The sequence below is a fragment of the Dermacentor andersoni genome, chromosome 7, assembly GCF_023375885.2.
Source record: "Dermacentor andersoni chromosome 7, qqDerAnde1_hic_scaffold, whole genome shotgun sequence".
NCBI lineage: Eukaryota > Metazoa > Arthropoda > Arachnida > Ixodida > Ixodidae > Dermacentor > Dermacentor andersoni.
The window spans coordinates 116,606,183-116,625,216 of NC_092820.1; the positions used below are offsets into that span (position 1 = coordinate 116,606,183).

A 19,034-nucleotide genomic window follows, 5' to 3' on the forward strand; every position below is an offset into this window, starting at 1 on the left:
GCGAGCATCTGTACATGTTCTACCTGAACTTGATGGCGAAAACTTGCTGGCTCTCCCGTAATCGAGAGTAGATGTAAGGATGAAATGGCGAACAGCAAAACAGATTACTTGCTGATGATACTAGCCACAATCAGAAAATGGGTGTTGCACAAGTTTGCAACTGCGCATATAGGTGCTGACCAGGTAGAAAAAAAAACGGCGGAAGGAGGCGCGATCAACCGTCTCAGCAAATCTCGATTCTTGCTCCGTGATCTCGACGAAAGGGGTCACGTGTCGTGCCACCACTGAGCAAAGCGCTGGATTGAGGGAGCGTTCGCTTACCAAGGCTGGCTGCGTGAGGTATTGCTCTCTCCTATTTTTTGTCCTTCTTCCACGAAGGCAAAGCAGCGCTTCCGGAAGTATTCGGCGCCATGCCGCACAGGAGCTCGGCGAGCGCAGTAGATTCGCAGCAAGTTCCATTGCCCAGAACTGAATTGCATTGTGTCCTGTATCTGCCTTTTGAACGTCGCTATTGGAAACGACGATAAATCCTTCAGCGTAATAGAAGCTACAGCTTGAGTGATATTGTGAACAAACATTACAAAGAACTTGGACGCAATAATTTTTGTAACCTGTATGAGATGACTAGCGGGAGGAATGTGGTTCGTTACGAATGTTGAGGGATCTTGTTTTGTTCTCGCATCTTGCCCGGATGTTCTCGTTTCAGTGTCCGAATAACGGCTCTTGTTTCTGGCTCAAGGTCACTTGAAGATCGCCGACAAAGGGAACTGAAAGAACTTCATGCTTGAAAAAATATTCGATCATAGACGCGTGACAGGCTGCACATAGCACACTCAAATGATGTCCGCTATTCACTGTTGTAGTGATCATGACATTAAAACTCATCTTCTCATTACGACAGCGATGGCAGAAAATTTCGAAAGAATGGGTGATCATCCAGTTAATCAAAAAGGGCGCTTTGGAGTGCGTGAAGCTGACGCTAGTCTTATAATGTACCTGGCGTAGCGGGCGAGAAGACTTGCTAACAGAAGAATGTGGCATCTCTCGCCTACGATCAGTTGGAACTTCCATTAAAAAAGGAAGATGTGTGTCTTTGGTATAGATGGGTTAACATCTGTATAACACTGCTAATATTGACACGTGTAGTTATCTTTATCGGGCGACCACGTTTCGCCGCCGAACAAATGTTATCGTACAGCGCGGGACGCGCCTGCATATATCTGAAGTTTCTGGAAAGTTATCGATGCTTCTATCCGCTGTCTGTTGTCGCCGAACCTTGTATTATCTGATTTCATCGCGTGATGCGAATGGTGTAGAACTTTGTGCAAGGCACGCGGGTCCGAACGATTAGACTGGAACATTCGATGACTGCTGTATAAAAGCCGACGCGCTTGACCCGCTGATCAGATTTTCGGCGATCGCCGACTGTGTTCGCCGCTATCGTTGCGCTTTAAGTGTAGCCTGTTTTGTGGGCACAGGTTCGCCCAATAAAAGCCAGTTTTGTCTTTCACAGTACTGCTACTGTGTTCTTTAACGTCACTACTACGTGACAATATATACTGTTATTTCTGACATTAGTATCCATTGCTTTCAAGCCATACCCATTAACTGCGTTTGTACTATCTCTTCAAGGAATGAATCACGACAATTTTGAAGCAAGGCTTGAACCCCATCTCCGAAGTTATCCGGTCCCTTCTTTCTGTGGTGAGCGCTGACAAGGTGCTTGCGGCGTGTATTTTTATTGACATTGCCACGTAAGTACGCATTGCGATCTTGTATTAATGAACGATAATCTTGTTTAGTTTATACTGGATTACTTCATAATTTTACCGTAGATTTTTATGCATTTGTTGTTCCAAAATGCACGATTTCTTCCTACGAATCTTGTTCCCTGTAATTTTACTATGAGCTACAGCAATCTGCACATGAAACTAAGTTTTATTGGTCGAGCCGGAGAATTTACACGAATGCAAGAAATCAGCGAAATAATACAACGTTCCAAATTTATTCATAATGTACAATTTATTCGAAATTTTCACTTTATTTTTCGCAATACGTAGCAAATTGCGGAATAAGTCACGGCGTCCAAGCCTCTTGTCGTCTTGTGCCGCAGGTTCATTTCTGGTACTCGCAGTTGTTCTTCCTGCCCACTATGATATTTTTAATTTAAAAAGAGAAAAAGGTTGAATCATGAAAATCTTTTCCTTAGACTGCAGCAGGGGGGCACAATATTCGAAAAGAGGTGCGTATAATCTATGAAAAATTTCATTTATGAAAATAAGAGAAAATGTTAAGATTTGTTGTTTTAGAGACAACACTGCAGGAGAAGTTCGTGTTTCTTGCTCTAACATTTGCAGCTTCAAAATGAACTCCGCCATTTTTCCGATATGAGGTAGGTCCTTACACCTATAGTCAATGTTAGCCCACTTTGTCTTTTATAACTTTGCAATACGATTCCACACGTGTGGTGTGATATATCGTTGGCTGATCAAGACTTATGCTAGTAAACATAAGATCTACGGCCTCCAGTGCAGTAAGCTATTTTAGACTACGTCGCGCTCATAATGAAGAAAGAATAAACGTTGGAAAAGCATTTGGCGACTTTTACATGCCACGACCACGCCCTAATTATGAGACATGTCACGGAGGGGTCTGTGACATATTTTGCCCACCTAGTGTTTCTTACTGCACGGTCTTGCACTTTGCCTCCAGTGAAATGCCGCCGCCGCTGCCGTAATTTCATTTGCCGCCCACTGGCAAAGCAAGGCAATACAAAAGGCAGTACGACACCATAGCGCGTAACCTTAAATCTAGTATAGAAACATAGACTGCTGGGCCATTTGGTGCATCACGTAGTGTCTTTGAGCGGAAATACGGGCGGGAAGAAACGGAGTGGACGAACGGCGGATTGGCGTCTGTCCTGTGCGCTCCGTTTCTTCCAGCCCGTATTTCCTTTCAACGACACTACAAAATATAATATAGCATAGCGTGAAATATAATATGAGTTATCTGCCTCTAGCCTGGTGCTCGATGCTGGGAAGGTGTTTGACCTTTACCGTCCTGCTCGGCGAAAGAGACCGAGCAGGAAGTAAAAGGAGGTTCGTGCAGTGAAAATTACAATTATCGCGGCACATGTACAGTTTGTCCGCGAGTCGTACACGAACGTCTCCTTGTATGTTCATCGTGGCCGACATGAGTCAAGGCTACTGAAACATAACCAGCATACCACTTCTCAGGCAACAGGCGTATTTTGCAAAGAAAGCAGATACTGTAGAGCTCCTGTTCTTTGGCGCATCATCACCTTGATGGCTCGGTTCGATTGGTACGCCCTAATTGATAGATATCCTTGTATACACAGATATCTTTACTGGCTGAAGAATTTTAGTCACTGTTAAGAATTAACAATTCGTAATGGCAGCTATTTCACTTCGTGAACTTCTACGAGCGCTGTCGATACCTCTGCATATACGATCAACAGTGCCGGAAGGCGCCGTACCACCTCATGAACTTTGTTCACGCAATTGCCTTTCATAAGCTGCCGCAAATTTTCATTTTCATTGACGATTATATTCCGAACGTGGTAATATGCAAACCTGTCATGGCTTGTCATGCAAACCTGCCAATAGGGGAGCGTGGTGACATTTTCTTTAAAGGATGACAACACGAAGTTTGTTTTCAGCGCTCCCTAGAAAAAAAGCTTCATGTCATGTTTGCCGAAACGATGAAATACCGGAGTGCGTTATGTTACCTCCCTATGGTACCTAGGGTCGAAGCTTGCGCGAGTCGGTAACGTTGCATCGCTAAGGTGTTCATGGTGCACATATGCGCAGGAAGAGGTAAAGGGAGTGAAAGAGCACTCTTTCACTTTGTATGTTAGTTTTCATAACTATGCGTGGTCGTGAACAACATCAATATGGCTGTTAGCCAGCTGCGCGATGTTCTTAATGTTATCATGCTCTAGTGACCGTGAACAACCACAGTGGCACAACGCAAATCACGAAACTAACTGTTTATTGGGTGAACATATGCCCAAGTAAACAACCAACACTAAGTACAATGTGGTGGCGAGGACATTCGTCGATTGTCCTAATCTTATCAGCTCGTTACACGCGTCGACGAGTTATACTCGTACTTGGCTGTCCAGCTTTCTAGCGTAATCGCTGGTGCGCGTGGAAGTTACAGATTGTACAATACCATTCACCTGACGCATGCTATCTCATTCAAAAGGCTTCAGTGACACCACAGACAATACATTAGACGGCTGCAATGATCTAGAATTTTCGAATACATGCAGAGGCGTCTTGATGCGAGCCATCACGTGTAATATTTGTTAGCCTGTGAAAAGCATTCACCAGAAAAAGGTGAAACATACACGGGTCAATATATATCTTGAAACGTTAAACGTACACAGCATTGTTGACATGTTGAGCTTCACCACAAACTCGTTGATGCTAGCCTTATTCAGTATTAGCCGTATTAGAAATGCGAACTGCATCTCCACCCCCTTCCTGCGCTTGAGGGCATAATTCGTTTAAAATTATTTATGGGCTGTTGTCCGAATATTACGCATACAAATATTCAGTGTCTTCCGCATTTACTGGAAACAGGTTTGAAGCAACGCTTAGCTTCTTGTACGATATATCTATACGCCGAGCTTCGTTATGCTAGTGACATGATAGCTAAAATGTCAACGCCGACGCAGGAAACAACGCATGCTACTCAGAAAACGTGCTAAGGCGTGAGCACTAAATCCGCCGTGTTTGTTGTTTTTTCACTTATGCTACCAGCCGCGTTAGACCAGTGGCGATGGCGTTGGGTTGTTAGGCTCGAGGGTGCAGTTTCGACTCTGGCAGCAGTAGCCCCGTTGTAATGAGGGAAAACGCAAAAAAGGGCTCTTGTAGTGAGATTTACGTGCGCGTTAAACCATTCCAAGTGGTCAGAATATTCCGCACTTCGTCACCACGGAGTAGATTCTAGTCAAACTGTGTTTTTAAGGCGAGAGACCTCAGAACATATTTTAAGTAGTCGGGCTCGTCCTTTATATGCCTCACAAAGTGTCGCGATCAAATAAATTGCTGGTCTGATTGCTTTCAAGTGCCCTAGAACATGATTTATTGACAGATAACATAAGGGAGATATTTTTCAACGTTTATGAAGTATAGCGCATAGCAAGCTCGAGGGCACAGGGAATAACGACGCACAGAGAACACTATGCGTCTGTCAGCCCGCCATAGTCCATGTCTTAATGTTCTGCTATACTTTTTACAAACAATATGGCTGACACACAAGACCGCAACAGTCTCGTCTCAGGGACCCGAACTGAGAGGCACACACAGCAGGGGAGGATTGTAGCAGCGCAGCAGTGGATCATTGCAAGTGGGGCGTGGGTTTTCCAGCATACGTTCGCATAAATTTTCCTTGTGCTCTTTGAGCGAACTAACGATGGAATTGGCATTACACGAAACACTGTGCGGGGAGCCTACCATGTTAAACACGCGACCCTGAGAGCACCAAGACGTAGGCGGCTGTTTCACGACCTACGTGCCACGCATGTCATGATATACATGTCATCACTGACAATCTATGTTCGTCATACACAATTGTCATAAGCCAATGGCGGTACATGCCATGTTTACGAAACGACGAAGACAGCAGTATGACGTAGGCGACTAGGTATTAGATAGATACTGTAAAACTGGCAAATGGTCGCACAGAAATGCTTCGCATTTAAAACAACATCGCTGATGTATTTGTCAGTATGACGTCAGACGTGTTTTGCCTTGTGTGTTGGGGTTTTCCATAGGTTGGGCGCAATTCGAAGTCTGTGTTTTCAGCTTGTTCTAGTAGCGAAAAATCTAGTCAAATATTGCTGGCTTCGCAATTTCTTATAAAATTTGGAGGGCGCGTATACGAAATTACAAACATGAGAGCTTCATTTTGCTCGCACCCTGGTGCGCATCACGGGTAGTGCTTCTCCCCAGAACCGAAAAGAAGGCGCCCCATCAAGTGAAGTTGAAGGATTGAATAAAGTCCACGCCGGGGCCGTAGAGTTTCATCGAATTGAGATTATAATCGTGGCGAGACAGTGAACCGTGGTTTCGCTGGTCGCGGTGCGAGGTCTTATGTTTTTTTTCCCCCTTTTTCTTTCGCCCTGATTCAGCTTTTATCGCACGTGATGCTCTACGCTGGGGCTTGTAGCATCACCAGAATATTGGATAAATGGATCGCTGCGAGTTGTGCGTTCAGTCGAGTTGATTAAGTCGTACTTTTAGACTCACATCGCCGATTAGAAAATATTTTACTAGCTACAGAACACGTAACGTTGGCACATTGAACTCTTCCTGAAAAAAGAAATTAACCTCACTGACGCCCAGTCCACTCCTTTGACTTGCGGACACTAGCAATTTTCGTAAAAATCTCTGTGAGGGGGGCTCATTCACGCAATATTTCTGAGCTCCAACTCTATCGGTCACTGTCAACACGCCTCATAAGCTCCACAAGAGCTAGTGTTGCCTACACGAAACGCGCAAGAAATTTTGCGCAGTTTTGGTACCGAGTAAAAGGTTGCTAGCCCAGGCGTCGAAATTCGCAGCTCGTTTTCGGAGGGAGCAATTCCTTTCGCGACGGCCGCATTCTGGAGCGAGTGTTCTGGAGCGAGAGCAAAAGTGTTCCAGCACCGTGCGACGGGTGCACGTTAAACTATCACCGACGGTGATCAGATTTCATCCGGGGTCCCCACTATGGCGTGCCTCATAATTAGGCTGTGGTTTTCACGTGCACGGCCCGAGAATTTAATTACGTAAATTTCGCACTTAACTTGGGCGATACCGTTAAATATTATGCGCCTATGGCGCGATAGCAAGTGATCTTCGGTTGTGCGCATGGGTGAAGTCAAGTGTGCATGCGTCGCTCGTTTTGCAGGAAGGAATCACGCTAATGCTAACACAATCCAAGCACTGAAATACATCTATTGAAAGCGTCTCCAGCAGCATTCGCTTGCATATCGCGAGCTGCAAGTATGAGCTGGAAATGTCACTCGAGCATAGTGACATCGTCTCATAGCTGTTTTTCTTATGTGATTTGAATCGAGAAAAATTTCCAGCTGGAGTCTGGCTTCGTTTCATACAAGCTCTACTCCGACCTCAAGAAATGTGCTCATGTATAGTGCACGCCCATATATATATATATATATATATATATATATATATATATATATATATATATATATATATATATATATGTATACCTCATGTATAGTCTTTTACTGTCAACATCCAAGGCTCATAAAATTTTATCTTTTATGTTCCAATAGTCTGCGGAGTGCACTTCGGTAAATACGGTATCTCAATTTACTTAGCCCACGACGCTCCAGTTTGTGATCAGCAGAAATGAAACCAACGACAGCAGAGTAAAAAAAATTCAGCTAGACTTACTTCGGCATTTGTCAAAGCACTCATCACAGCTTTCGAAGAATCTGCCAACGGTTGGGCACATTCCTTCCGTCACACGGGAGCAAGTGTAGAAAGCTCCATCGTGATACCACTTGCCATTATTGTCCTGGCACTTCCCTTTTCGTGGTCTCGCTCCGCAGTGTCCCCTGCCCAAGGTTGCTTTAGCTGAAATAAGGAGAAATTATTATGACGTGTTTACAAAGGTCTGCGTTAGCGAGAAGTAACATTTTCTGCTAGTTTTTGCCAGTAAGAGCTCTGTAGACATATTGATATATGCATATTGCGTGTTTTTTGTGGCCCACGCACGCGGGCGCCCCGACGAGGACAACGAAGGCTCTCTGGCTCTCGAGCTCTCAGCTGAACTTGCCAGCGCTGCAGTTACCCTTTGTAAATATACTTTGTAACTAGTCTCCAGTCTCAATCCTTCATTCACGTAACATGTGGTGGAGGGTGCCATTCCCCGTCCTCGCCACGGAGTTCCGCAGCGGCCGCACTGTCCGCTTTCCGCAATGGCTCCCGGAGACAACACCTCCTCTCCATGTCCTCCTGTGACCCAAGCAACAACGTACGTTGCGGTTACCAACCCCCGCGATCCTGGCATATTCTCGGGCCAAGATAATGTCGACGTTGAGGAATGGCACAGCCTCTGCGAGAGTGTTAGCCGAAACAACCGCTGGGATCCTACCATTATGCTAGCGAATATCCTGTTCTATTAGGGCGGCATTCCTCGTGTTTGGTTCCGGATACACGAGGACGAGCTCCCTAGCTGGGATGCTTTGAAAGAGAAGCTCAGCGACCTGTTTAGAAATCCCACTGGTCGGCAGATGGCTGCTAGAAAAGAGCTTGCTACCCGAGTTAAGTCTTCTATTGAATCGCCTGTCTCGTACATACAAGACGTGCTCGCTCTTTGCCGGAAAGTCGACGAGAGAATGGCCAAGGTCGATAAAGTCGGACACGTACTCAAAGGTATCGCGGACGACGCATTTAACTTGTTGGTTTTCATCAATGTGTCCACCATCAACGTCATTGTCAAGGAATGCCGCCAATTTGAACTCGTAAAAAGCCACAGCGTCATTCCACAGTTCTCCCGGCTCCCTTACACGGCTGCGACGTCGTCTTGTATCGACCTTATCGCTTCACCACCCTTAATTGAGCACGTAACACTTATCGTTCGCCGCCAGCTCGAGGCTACAACTGCTTCGCCATTCGATCCACGCCCACCTGACCCCACCATCGACCGACCAGCCCCAGCGGTTTCTCTTATTCAGGCACTTGTGCGACAAGAATTTGCAAACCTGGGTTTTCCTGCTGCCTGCCCCGTCTCCCGATTTGACACCTGACCTGTGCCGACTGCTACGCCTCAGGGCGATCTGTATTCCCCTCGCAAATACCGCAACCCTACCAAGTGAATAACTCCGGACGACAAGCCCATTAGCTTGCGCTGCCACCGCATTGGCCCCGTCGCTCGCTACTGCCGCGCCTCCTGGACGTTGCAGTATTCAAGCTCTTTTTCCACGTCTTCTCGTCCATATAGCGACCCGCGCCGTTACTCGCCTCGTCGTATGCCTCCTACCTCTGACGTATCCGTCGATGTCAGGTGAAGTGAACAAGATGCTTGCCAAAGGCACTGTTGAATCTTCGTGGAGCCTTGGGTGTCGCCGGTGGTGCTTGTTAAAACGAAAGATGGCACATGACATTTCTGCGTAGGTTATCGTCATCTAAAGCGCATTACCAAGGAAGACGACTACCCTTTGCCTTGTATTGACGACGCCGTCGATTGTCTCTACTGTGCCAACTACTTTTCATCAATATACCTGCGGTCTGGTTATTGGCAGATTTCTGTGGAGGAAAAAGACCAAGAAAGTACCGCGTTCGTCACTCCCGATGCTCTATATCAATTCAAAGTTAGGTAATTCGGTCTATTTAACGCCCAAGCAACGTTCGAACGTATGATGGACTCTTTGATTCAAGGGTTCGAATGGTCAACATGACTCTGCTACCTAGATGACGTTCTCGTATTTTCGCCTACATTTGAGACTCACCTTGAGCGCTTATAAGCTGCTCTTCAAGTCTTCCGCGTGGCTGGGCTCCAACTAAACCCCACGAAGTGTCACTTCGGTCGACGGCAGATTACAGTGCTGGGCCACCTTGTCGACGCTTCCGGTTTTCAACCAGACCCGAAGCAAATTCGTGCTGTCACGTCTTTTCCAGTACCTCGGTCAGTAAAAGATGTCGAAAGTTTTGTAGGACTCTGCTGCTACTTCCGACGCTTCGTTAAAGATTTCGCCGCAATTACCCGACTTCTTACTGATCTTCTGAAGGACGAGCGGTTTATGTGGGGCCCCGCTCAGACTGCGGTGTTTGCCCACCTCGCCAACATTCTCACCAGGCCACTTATACTGGCCCACTTTGACCCGTCCTATCATACACAGGTGCGTGCCGATGCCAGTGGTCACAGTATCGAAGCCGTTTTAGCCCAGCGCCAACAGGGTCAAGATTATGTTATCGCCTAGGCTAGGCGCCTCCTCACAGCAGCGGAACGCATCTATTCAATTACAGTTCGTGAATGCCTGGCTCTCATCTGGGCGGTTTCCAAATTCCGCCCGTACTTGCATGGCACGCACTTCGCTGTAATCAAGGCCCACCACGTGCTCTGCTTGCTTTCCTCACTCAACGATTCTACTGGCCGGCTTGGTCGCTGGGCTCTGCAGCTGCAAGAATAGTCTTTTGCGGTAGTGTACAAGTCGGGCCGATTACATCAAGCTGCAGACTGTTTATCACGCTATCCAGTGGACGAACCAGCCGCGAACCCTCACCACGATACCGACGCTTGCGTTTTCTCCATCTCTCTGCTGCTACATGTTCCCGACGAGCAACGCCGTGATGCCACTTTGCGCGCCGTCATTGATGGCTTGGAATCTTCGCCTTCTGATTCGTCCCTTCAGCTGCTTGTTTTCCGGGATAGTGTATTATACTGCCACAATATACGCCCCGACGGTCCTGCCCTACTCCTCGTCATTCCTAAACACCTCCGGTCAGCTGTTCTCCACGAACTTCATGATGTACCAACGGCAGGTCACCTTGGCGTCTTCCGGAACTACGACCGGATTCGCTGACGCTTTTTTTCGTCAGGCCTTGCCCGCTTCGTCCGGAAATACGTTGTGGCGTGTGAAACATGCGAGCGCCGAAAAACACCATCGACGCCATAGTCTCATATTAAAGGAAAATAAGGCATCCACGCATTCGTAGCAATTGCTGCAAAGGAAACCCATACGGGGCTCGTCTCGTTTTCCTTAAATAATTACTTCTCTCCACATTGCGGGTTTCCACAGAACTATTATGTCATAGTCCTATGCTCAACCTGTTAGAAATATCGGAGGTACAAGTTTGAAATCCTAAATACTACCTTTCTCTTCACAACCCTCTGCGCTAATATATTTGTCGAGGTCACATTCGACAGGACCTGCTTTCAATGGGCTGCTAGAGTGCATAAACGTTTTTCGAAGATTTATTTAGGCCAGCCAAAACGTTCATGCTGCGCTGGCACATTGCTTCAAGTTAAGTTCATCGCGCATCGGTCGCAACAGGTTCTAAAGCTTCGTACTTACGTGGAAGTGGCCGGGGTGTCCTCCTGCGTAGGGGTGTTGGCCTATATGGTGGAGGACGTCTCCTTGATCTCGTCTTGTATCCCCCGCTCAAGCCTTCAAACTTCCCTGGCGCTCTGCCGCCCCCGGGCCGTTTGACAGGCGTGCTGCCGGTGGCCGTCTCCTGCTCTTCTGACCCTATTTAGTTGTTGAAATTCGCGGAATGTGAGCCATGGACCATCACCAAACCACGAGTAAGGCTGTTGCCATTGTAATAGTAAATAAGAACGTTCGGGCCCGTAGGTTCGCGTAGTTGTGAACGAGCAAGCAGACCCGACCAGCGGATGACAAACGGCTCAGGGCCTCTCGGTAAGCGCGGAAAACGTTTACCTTTTTTATTTTTACACACAAGTGTTAAGTGCTGTTAAAATTAAGCGAAAATATATCGTGTACCTAGGCACGTTAAAGACCGTGCGCGTGCGTGAGTTTCGGGAAACAAGATGTTGGGACCACGGAGAATTGACGCTATATCGTGCAGCACGAAATCTTTACGAAAAGGGCTTTGCAAATACACCACCGACATACCTTGCTCATACTTTCTAGTGACAATGCTAGAAAATATAACGCAGGCAAATTCCGAACATGTGCACCTGCCGCGATTTCCTCTTTATAAGCCCACGATACATAGAAGCTAGCTTATGCATTTCTTGAAAACGTATTCGGGGAGCCTAATACGCGAATAGATGTTGGCACTACACACTCCATAACACTACTAATGTTCAAGAACTTATCCGCAGCAACTTACGAGGTGCGCTGCCAAAACGGGCTTTCTGTGAGGATGCAAAATTTCCGCACAAAAGGAACAGACCAGAATGACGGCCAGGTTTATGTTTACAGTATTCACGCAAAGAACGAGGAAAAGCAAGCTCCACCAAGACCTAGCTTTAAGGTTAACACACAGATTTTCAGCACGTAAGAACCAAAGCCATTTGCATTCATTCCATTCGTCTGCATCTGCAGTTATTCTTTCTTGCTAATTTTTTCGTTTGTATTCCAGAGAATTGTATTGCGACCGTGGCGGTAGCAGAGCTGTCAATTGCTTAAAAGCACGAAATGTTCAAATCGGGCCTTACGGATCGAAGAAGGCACCACTGTAGGTTAAATGAGGCATACAATTCCCAACTCTCTAGTGTTTAGGCCTGCAGCGTTCCCAGAAAAAAATACGGCGTTATTTACTCGCCCTCCCATTTCCTCCTTCTCATTAGCTCTAGTACAACGGCTGTCCAAAGCTGTAGAAAGGCTGAACACACCATTGCGAGCTGTCAAGGTCACTTGGTTTGCGCGAGGCTCAAAGCGGTATTGATACGGTGGCATGACTCACCATTCTTAATACCTAGCTGGGAACGACAGCTTTCGGACGCCAAGAGACAACCAGACGCGACGAATGGATGATACACGGCTCGGGGCTTGTCGGTAAGCGCTGAAAACTTTTCCTTTTTTTTAATTTTACACACAAGTTCTAATTGCTCTTCCCCCGCCGTGGTTGCTCAGTGGCTATGGTGCTGGGCTGCTGAGCATGAGGTCGCGGGATCGAATCCCGGCCGCGGCGGCCGCATTTCGATGGGGGCGAAATGCGAAAACACTCGTGTACTTAGATTTAAGTGCAAGTTAAAGAACCCCAGATAGTCGAAATTTCCGGAGTCCTCCCCTACGGCGTGACTCATAATCAGAAAATGGTTTTGGCACGTAAAACCCCCAAATTTATAAGTGCTCTTCAAATTGAGCGAAAGTATATTGTGTGCCTAGGCGCGTACAAGACCGCGTGCGTACGTGAGATTCGGGAAACAAGATATCAAGACAACGGAGAACTGACACTATATCGTACAACCTATGAACCCGCATATACCGCAAAGGGGCAGACAAATCAGCGCATCTGTTAGGCATGGAGGGCCATCTGGGTCGTACTTTTCGGCGACATGGTAGTCTAGCCGCCTACGGGATTGTCTTTCTGAGCTATGTCGAATACTCGGTTACGGTAGTCGAAGTTCAAATCGCCCCTCTTTTTTTGACGATGGTGTATCTGAATTTTACAGCCTCCAGTGAGCTACATCTGCAGGCTTGGAGTGACGCCTGACACCGGCGAAAGATGCCGAGAGAGAGTGGGGCTACACTAATATAGGTACAACCAAATTAGGAAGGCCCACTAAGCTTGAACAAAGACACTCCCTCACCAGAACAGGAATTTGCCTTCCTGGTGCACTATTCGGCCACAACCTCCCTGATACTATTTACGAATAACCCACGGCCCTCAACCCCAGCAGCTGCGGATCACCTGACCAAGGCGGTGGCCAGACCTGTAACGCAGCATTGGGTGCTAAGAATATCTGGGTGCGGACATGCCGCCAATGGAAAGTGGCCCTTTCAACCTTTAACAGTCGAACTCTGTCGAGTGAGTCTAGCTTGGCAGGACTCTTTCAGGAACTATCAGACGTTGTTTGGGACATTATCGGCCTTAGTGAGATTAGAAGAACTCTTGAGGCTTATACATTGCTAAATAAGGGCCACGTCCTCTACTATAGATGTTTTCCTGATAAGAAGCAATGCGGTGTGGGATTCCTAATCCATTACGACATAGCGGGCAATATTGACGAATTTCACAGCATTAATCAGAGGGCAGCTGTAGTCGTAATCAAACCTAATAAGAGCTGTACATTAAAGGGAGTACAAGCCTACGTTTCAACATCCATTTACGACGATGAGGAAGATCAGTTTTATGAAGATGTTGAATTAACGATGAGAAAAGTGCAAACTCGATGTACAGTAGTAATGGGTGACTTCAATACAAAAGTGTGGCACTCACCAATTCTCCTATCATCATCATCCATCCTAGTACTTTCACTCCCCTTTCCCTCTTCCCCAGTGCAAAGTAACAGATTAGAGCGCACTAGCTCAGGTCGACCGCTCTGTCTTTCCTGTCCATAAATTCTATTCTATTCCATTCTGTGGAAAAAGCAGGCGGGTGAACAGGCAATTTTGTCAATTCTAGAAACGCTAGAGGAGAGATGCTGGTAGAACTCGCAGAAAGGAATGACCTTAGAATAATGAACAACTTTTTTGCTAAACGTAGCAACAGAATGCGGACCTAGAAAAGCCCTAATGGTGAAACAAGAAATGAAATTGATTTCATAGTTTCTGCATCCATAGATCCCAGCATCGTGCGGGATGCATAAGTGATAGTTAGGGTAAAGTGCAATGATCATAGGTTAGTGAGGGCGAGGATTCCCCTGAATTTGAAGAGAGAAAGAGCAAAATTGGTCAAGAAGAAACAGGTCAACTTAGAGGCAATAAGGGTAAAAGCTGACAAATTCAAGCTGGTACTTGCAAAGAAATATGCAGCCTAAGAACACAGAGATGATGATGACACAGAGCTAATGAATAAAACCGCAACTAGGCTGGATTCAGAGGCAGGAATTGAAGTGACAGGCAAGGCACCAACGCAACCAGTAGGGAAGCTCTCCTAAGTAACAAAGGACCTAATAAAGAAACTACAAGGAATGAAAGTGTCGAACTCAAGAGATAAGATAGAATTCGCGGAATTGTCAAAACTGATCAACAAGGCGAAAGAACGAGACAAAAGAACGTTGAGAGGAGGACCGGAAAAGGTGAGTGCCGTTTTCCCCTGGGTAGATCAATCTGGGTGAAGCCAAAGAACTCTGTAGCCTCCGCCGGGGACCATACGAGCCGAACCTCATGATCGACTGAACCCCTAGGAGCCCCCTTTTCCGGAGACGGCTTAGCCGCGCACGGTTATGTGGAGGAGGGTCCAGCCCCCATGTGCACGAGTCCGCGTTGTGCCAAATCAGCAAACGCCTGCTTATGAAGACGCCCCTGCAAGGATACCGGCATCTCATGCATCGCTAATGTAGCAAATGAATCCACACGTCGCATTGCCTGTGGTATTCTGGTCTCCCATAACTTGTAAAGCCTGTAAATATGTAAACCTTCATCTCGCGTCTTTGATCTTACTTATGGATATGCTTAAACGTATGTGGGAATCTCCCAAATTGATCTTCCGAAAAACGTTAAGTGCAACATCCTGATGATATTTTCAACATTGACTGTTGTTATTTACGTCAAGTTTAAGAATATTTATTAGTATAACAAATAGAGGTTGTGTTACTTTTTGTACAAGTAGCAGCGTAGGTAAGCACCTGCTGAAGCTAAAATATCAACACAGAAAATAACGGCAGGTTGCCGTATATGAATGTGGTCATTCAATTTTCCAGCATCTCAGTAAAAAACAACACGCATTTATATTTCTTAAAAAGCTTCTTCGGCAGTTCTTGTGTTATACATGAGCTATGCTGATTGTGGTATATAATATGTAATATTATTATTTAATTATCAACCTGTAAAGTTCTTGCATAAATTCGCCATGTATATTAGTATGTAAAAATATAATACACTGATAAATATTTAAGTGTATTGACACGCGAGCTCGTTTATCTTTTTCGGGTGAGCGCCTTTGACGTCTAAGAAATGTTATCGCTCAGCGCAGGACGCGTCTACATGTATCGGAAGTTTCTAGAATGTTATCGATGCTTCTATCCACTGTCCGTTGTCTCCGAACCTTGTGTAATCTGATTGCATGTATGCGCGACGCGAATGGTGTACAACATTGTGGAAGACACGCGGGTCCCAGCCGTTACTCTGGAACATTCGACGACTGATCTATAAAAGCCGATGCGCTTGACCCGCTTATCTGATTTTGACGATTGCCGACTGTGTTCGCCATTGTCGCCATCCTTTAAGTGTAGCCTGTTTTTGTGGGCACAGGTTCACCCAATAATAGTTAGTTTCATCTTTCACAACATTGCTACTGCGTTCTTCATACGCCACTCCACGTGACAACATTAGAATTTCTTTACAGACTGCTAGAGACTGCATCATACTTTCATGTTGTTTGACATAAACAACTAATATTTGAGTAAGAAACTTCGAGAAGCCGTTTCGCTTAACCAATTTGACTCCTCGTTTCCATTAAGTAGTACCATTTCTAAGGTAAATGTGAAAACTAATATTCCAAATTTGAACCTCATCTAAGGACACTAGCTATGTCTCCTCCACAAAAACCCAGACCTCTCCGAAGAGCAAAGGTTTCGCATTATCTGAAACTAATACCCATTACAATAACATTACCACTTAAACGTAATTCGCTCCGGGCAAGTCACTGTAACGCTTTATACACGCCTTGACGACATCTCACTACTGAAATGCAACATTTATACATAAGAAAATGCTAGGTACCCAACAGTGCGCTTCACTTACGGTATTTTAACTTGTGATTGACGCCCATTTGTCACCTGGTACCTCACACCATGTCATTTGGCGAAATGCCTCCTGTCTAACACAAATATTGCTGAAAAAATATCAACGAAGAATCTGACTTTTCCCATTTGCGAATGCCGTTCAACTGTGTTTCCGCTCACCGTCTGGTCCCCAACGCTTGGCTCCTCCGCCTTTTGTTTCCTCGGATGAACCTTCTGTCTTCGATGGTTTTTGATGCCCTTTAGATCCCTTGGAAGGTGAACCAACCTCCTCTGTCTTCAGATGCCCCGTTGCTGCATGTGCAAAATAGGTGTTTATGAATGCAATTTACCCGGCGAACTACCGAACGCGACCTCTGCGAAGGCAGTATTTCCAACAAATCTACTAGCCACACAATTTCGATTCTTTGTGCACCAGCGGTATCGCACTATTTTGGTATGGGGACAGAAGGGACCGCTTTTCAACTTACCCCGTTGTTCCGATCATGTTGAACTGTTCACATAAAAAACAGATCTTAGAACAGAGCGTGTCCTACAGTTTACTTAGGACAATGGTACTGTGCACACAAAAAAGCCGCCTGCTCGACAAATAGCCTGAAATTATTTTAATGCGAGCTATCAATAAAAAAATCTGCTATATGCGACATTATCAGAAGTCGCTGCACTCTCTACCGAGTGCACATTATTTTACTGGTAGAGAGTAGCTTTTCCGTGCCTAAATACACAACATACACAGCCAAGGTTGGCTTAGTTTTTTTTTGTTGTTTTTTATGTATCAAGTTTTTGTGTGGCACCACATGCTTCCCAGTTAAAACTGTAAACACTTGCAACGCCTATCCTCTTTGTCGCAATTTCGGCGACTTGAACAGCCGCACAATCTGCACGCACAATTCCTTCATTGCCCCACAAATAGCATCCATGGCCATTTGGGCATACTCACCGCTGTTTTGTAGCATATCGTCTTCCTGAAAGCACGCCGAAAAACTTGAGAGCTTCGATGCTGAGGAGCTGCGGATTCTGCGTTTGGCGTCTCACCACGTCGTGAGCACACATTTGTTTTTTGAGGGTGAGCGTAACGGTTACTGTAAAATTCACGTTTGTTGAATGTCTTCCTTGCTCTGGGCATCTAGATTTATCAACCGTGACAAACACAAGGCCAAAGTATGACAAACCCACAAAGGAAACAAACTCGAACGCAGCTCGAACGCAGCTCCAAGGCAGCTCTGGCACAGACGACACAGATGTTCGAAGGTTGCAGAAACGCGGAAGAAAACATGCGGATCGCCTCGCAATTGTCTTGGCGAAAGGAAAGGTGATCTGCCATAGTTGTCAGGCCATTTTTTATATGTCGCTGAGTACAGAAGAGTTTTGTAATTTGGCCGCGAATGTTTTTAGTTCGAGAAATTGATGAGAAAGTGGAGGGTATCGGAAAAGGTGGCGTGACCGCTGACTACGTGGTTTCAGAAAAACTGTTTTCCAGCCCAAAATATGACTTTCTAAGAAAAGTGCGACTATGAAACGTTAAAGAAAGAAACAAACTTCTCAAATTCTAAAAAAAAGAAAAAAATGATTTTTTTTTGAAAATTTTTTTTTCCTGGGCCCTAAGGTCTGCAATTCTTTTCGACATCGTTGCCGTGACAACACGCCAGACATGACTAGTGGCTCGGACAAAATCACTGGTCCTACTGGCGCTCTCGAAAGCGTGGGAAAAGTTTTTGTTTTTGCCAGAATTGTGTACATTGTGATGTCAATAATTACCGCAGCCGCTGGCTGCAATGAGATAGTCGGCCTGGAGGGTCCCAGAAATTTGCCACAGAAAGAAGAAAATGATGTTCCTAACGTAGTCGTTGCTCATACGACCGTAAGAGATTGCTTGCTGTAAGTTTATTATTGAACTCTGCTTGAAAGATGGCGTGACTGTCTTAGTAAATGAGCATTCCGCGCCATGAAATCGCTCGACTTGAACAAGACAAAGTGGCAGCTGAAAACACGTTCCTAACACTCGTATCGCAACAGTAATTACTGTTAATTTTGTCTGAAACAAAACGCAAAACCGCTGCGAATATAGGAGCTTTCTCATACGCCATGTCGATTGGTAAAAATAGGTATGCTTCTCCTAGTTCCGCAGTTGCAGCGTACAATTACGCCTGACCAATTATTTACCGCATTATTCACACATGGCGCCGTCTTACAAGCGGCGTTGAAAAGGTTGCGAAGTGCGAGCGTTGCAGCTTTCCGAACGGTTTCAAAAAAGAGTGAAACATAAAAAATAATCAAACTCGTTAGATAATGGCGGTATGCTCACAATGTCTCATATTAAAGGAAAATAAGGCATCCACGCATTCGTAGCAATTGCTGCAAAGGAAACCCATACGGGGCTCGTCTCATTTTCCCTAAATAATTACTTCTCTCCACCTTGCGGGTTTCCACAGAACTATTATATCATAGTCCTACATGTTTGCTCAACCTGTTAGAAATATCGGAGGTACAAGCTTGAAATCTTGAATACCACCTTTCTCTTTCCAACCCTCTGCGCTAATGTATTTGTCGAGGTCACATTCGACAGGACCTGCTGTCAATGGACTGCTAGAGTGCATAAACTTTATTCTAAGATTTATTTAGGCCAACCAAAACGTTCATGCTGCGCTGGCACATTGCTTCGAGTTAGGTTC

The 19,034-nt window shown here is 45.7% G+C and overlaps 1 protein-coding gene across 1 annotated transcript; it reads right to left on the minus strand.

Annotated features, from left to right (window-relative positions):
- Positions 1 to 2,003: 2,003 nt before the first annotated feature.
- On the minus strand, positions 2,004 to 17,642 carry LOC126534692 (uncharacterized). Its single transcript, XM_055072035.2, has 5 exons — positions 17,303 to 17,642; positions 16,525 to 16,656; positions 11,060 to 11,233; positions 7,434 to 7,616; positions 2,004 to 2,150 (listed from the first exon to the last, which is right to left on the minus strand). Exons 1-5 carry the CDS (start codon positions 17,316 to 17,318, stop codon positions 2,116 to 2,118), a joined length of 540 nt encoding a protein of 179 aa, XP_054928010.1. The 5' UTR covers positions 17,319 to 17,642; the 3' UTR covers positions 2,004 to 2,115.
- Between the last annotated feature and the right edge of the window lie 1,392 nt (positions 17,643 to 19,034).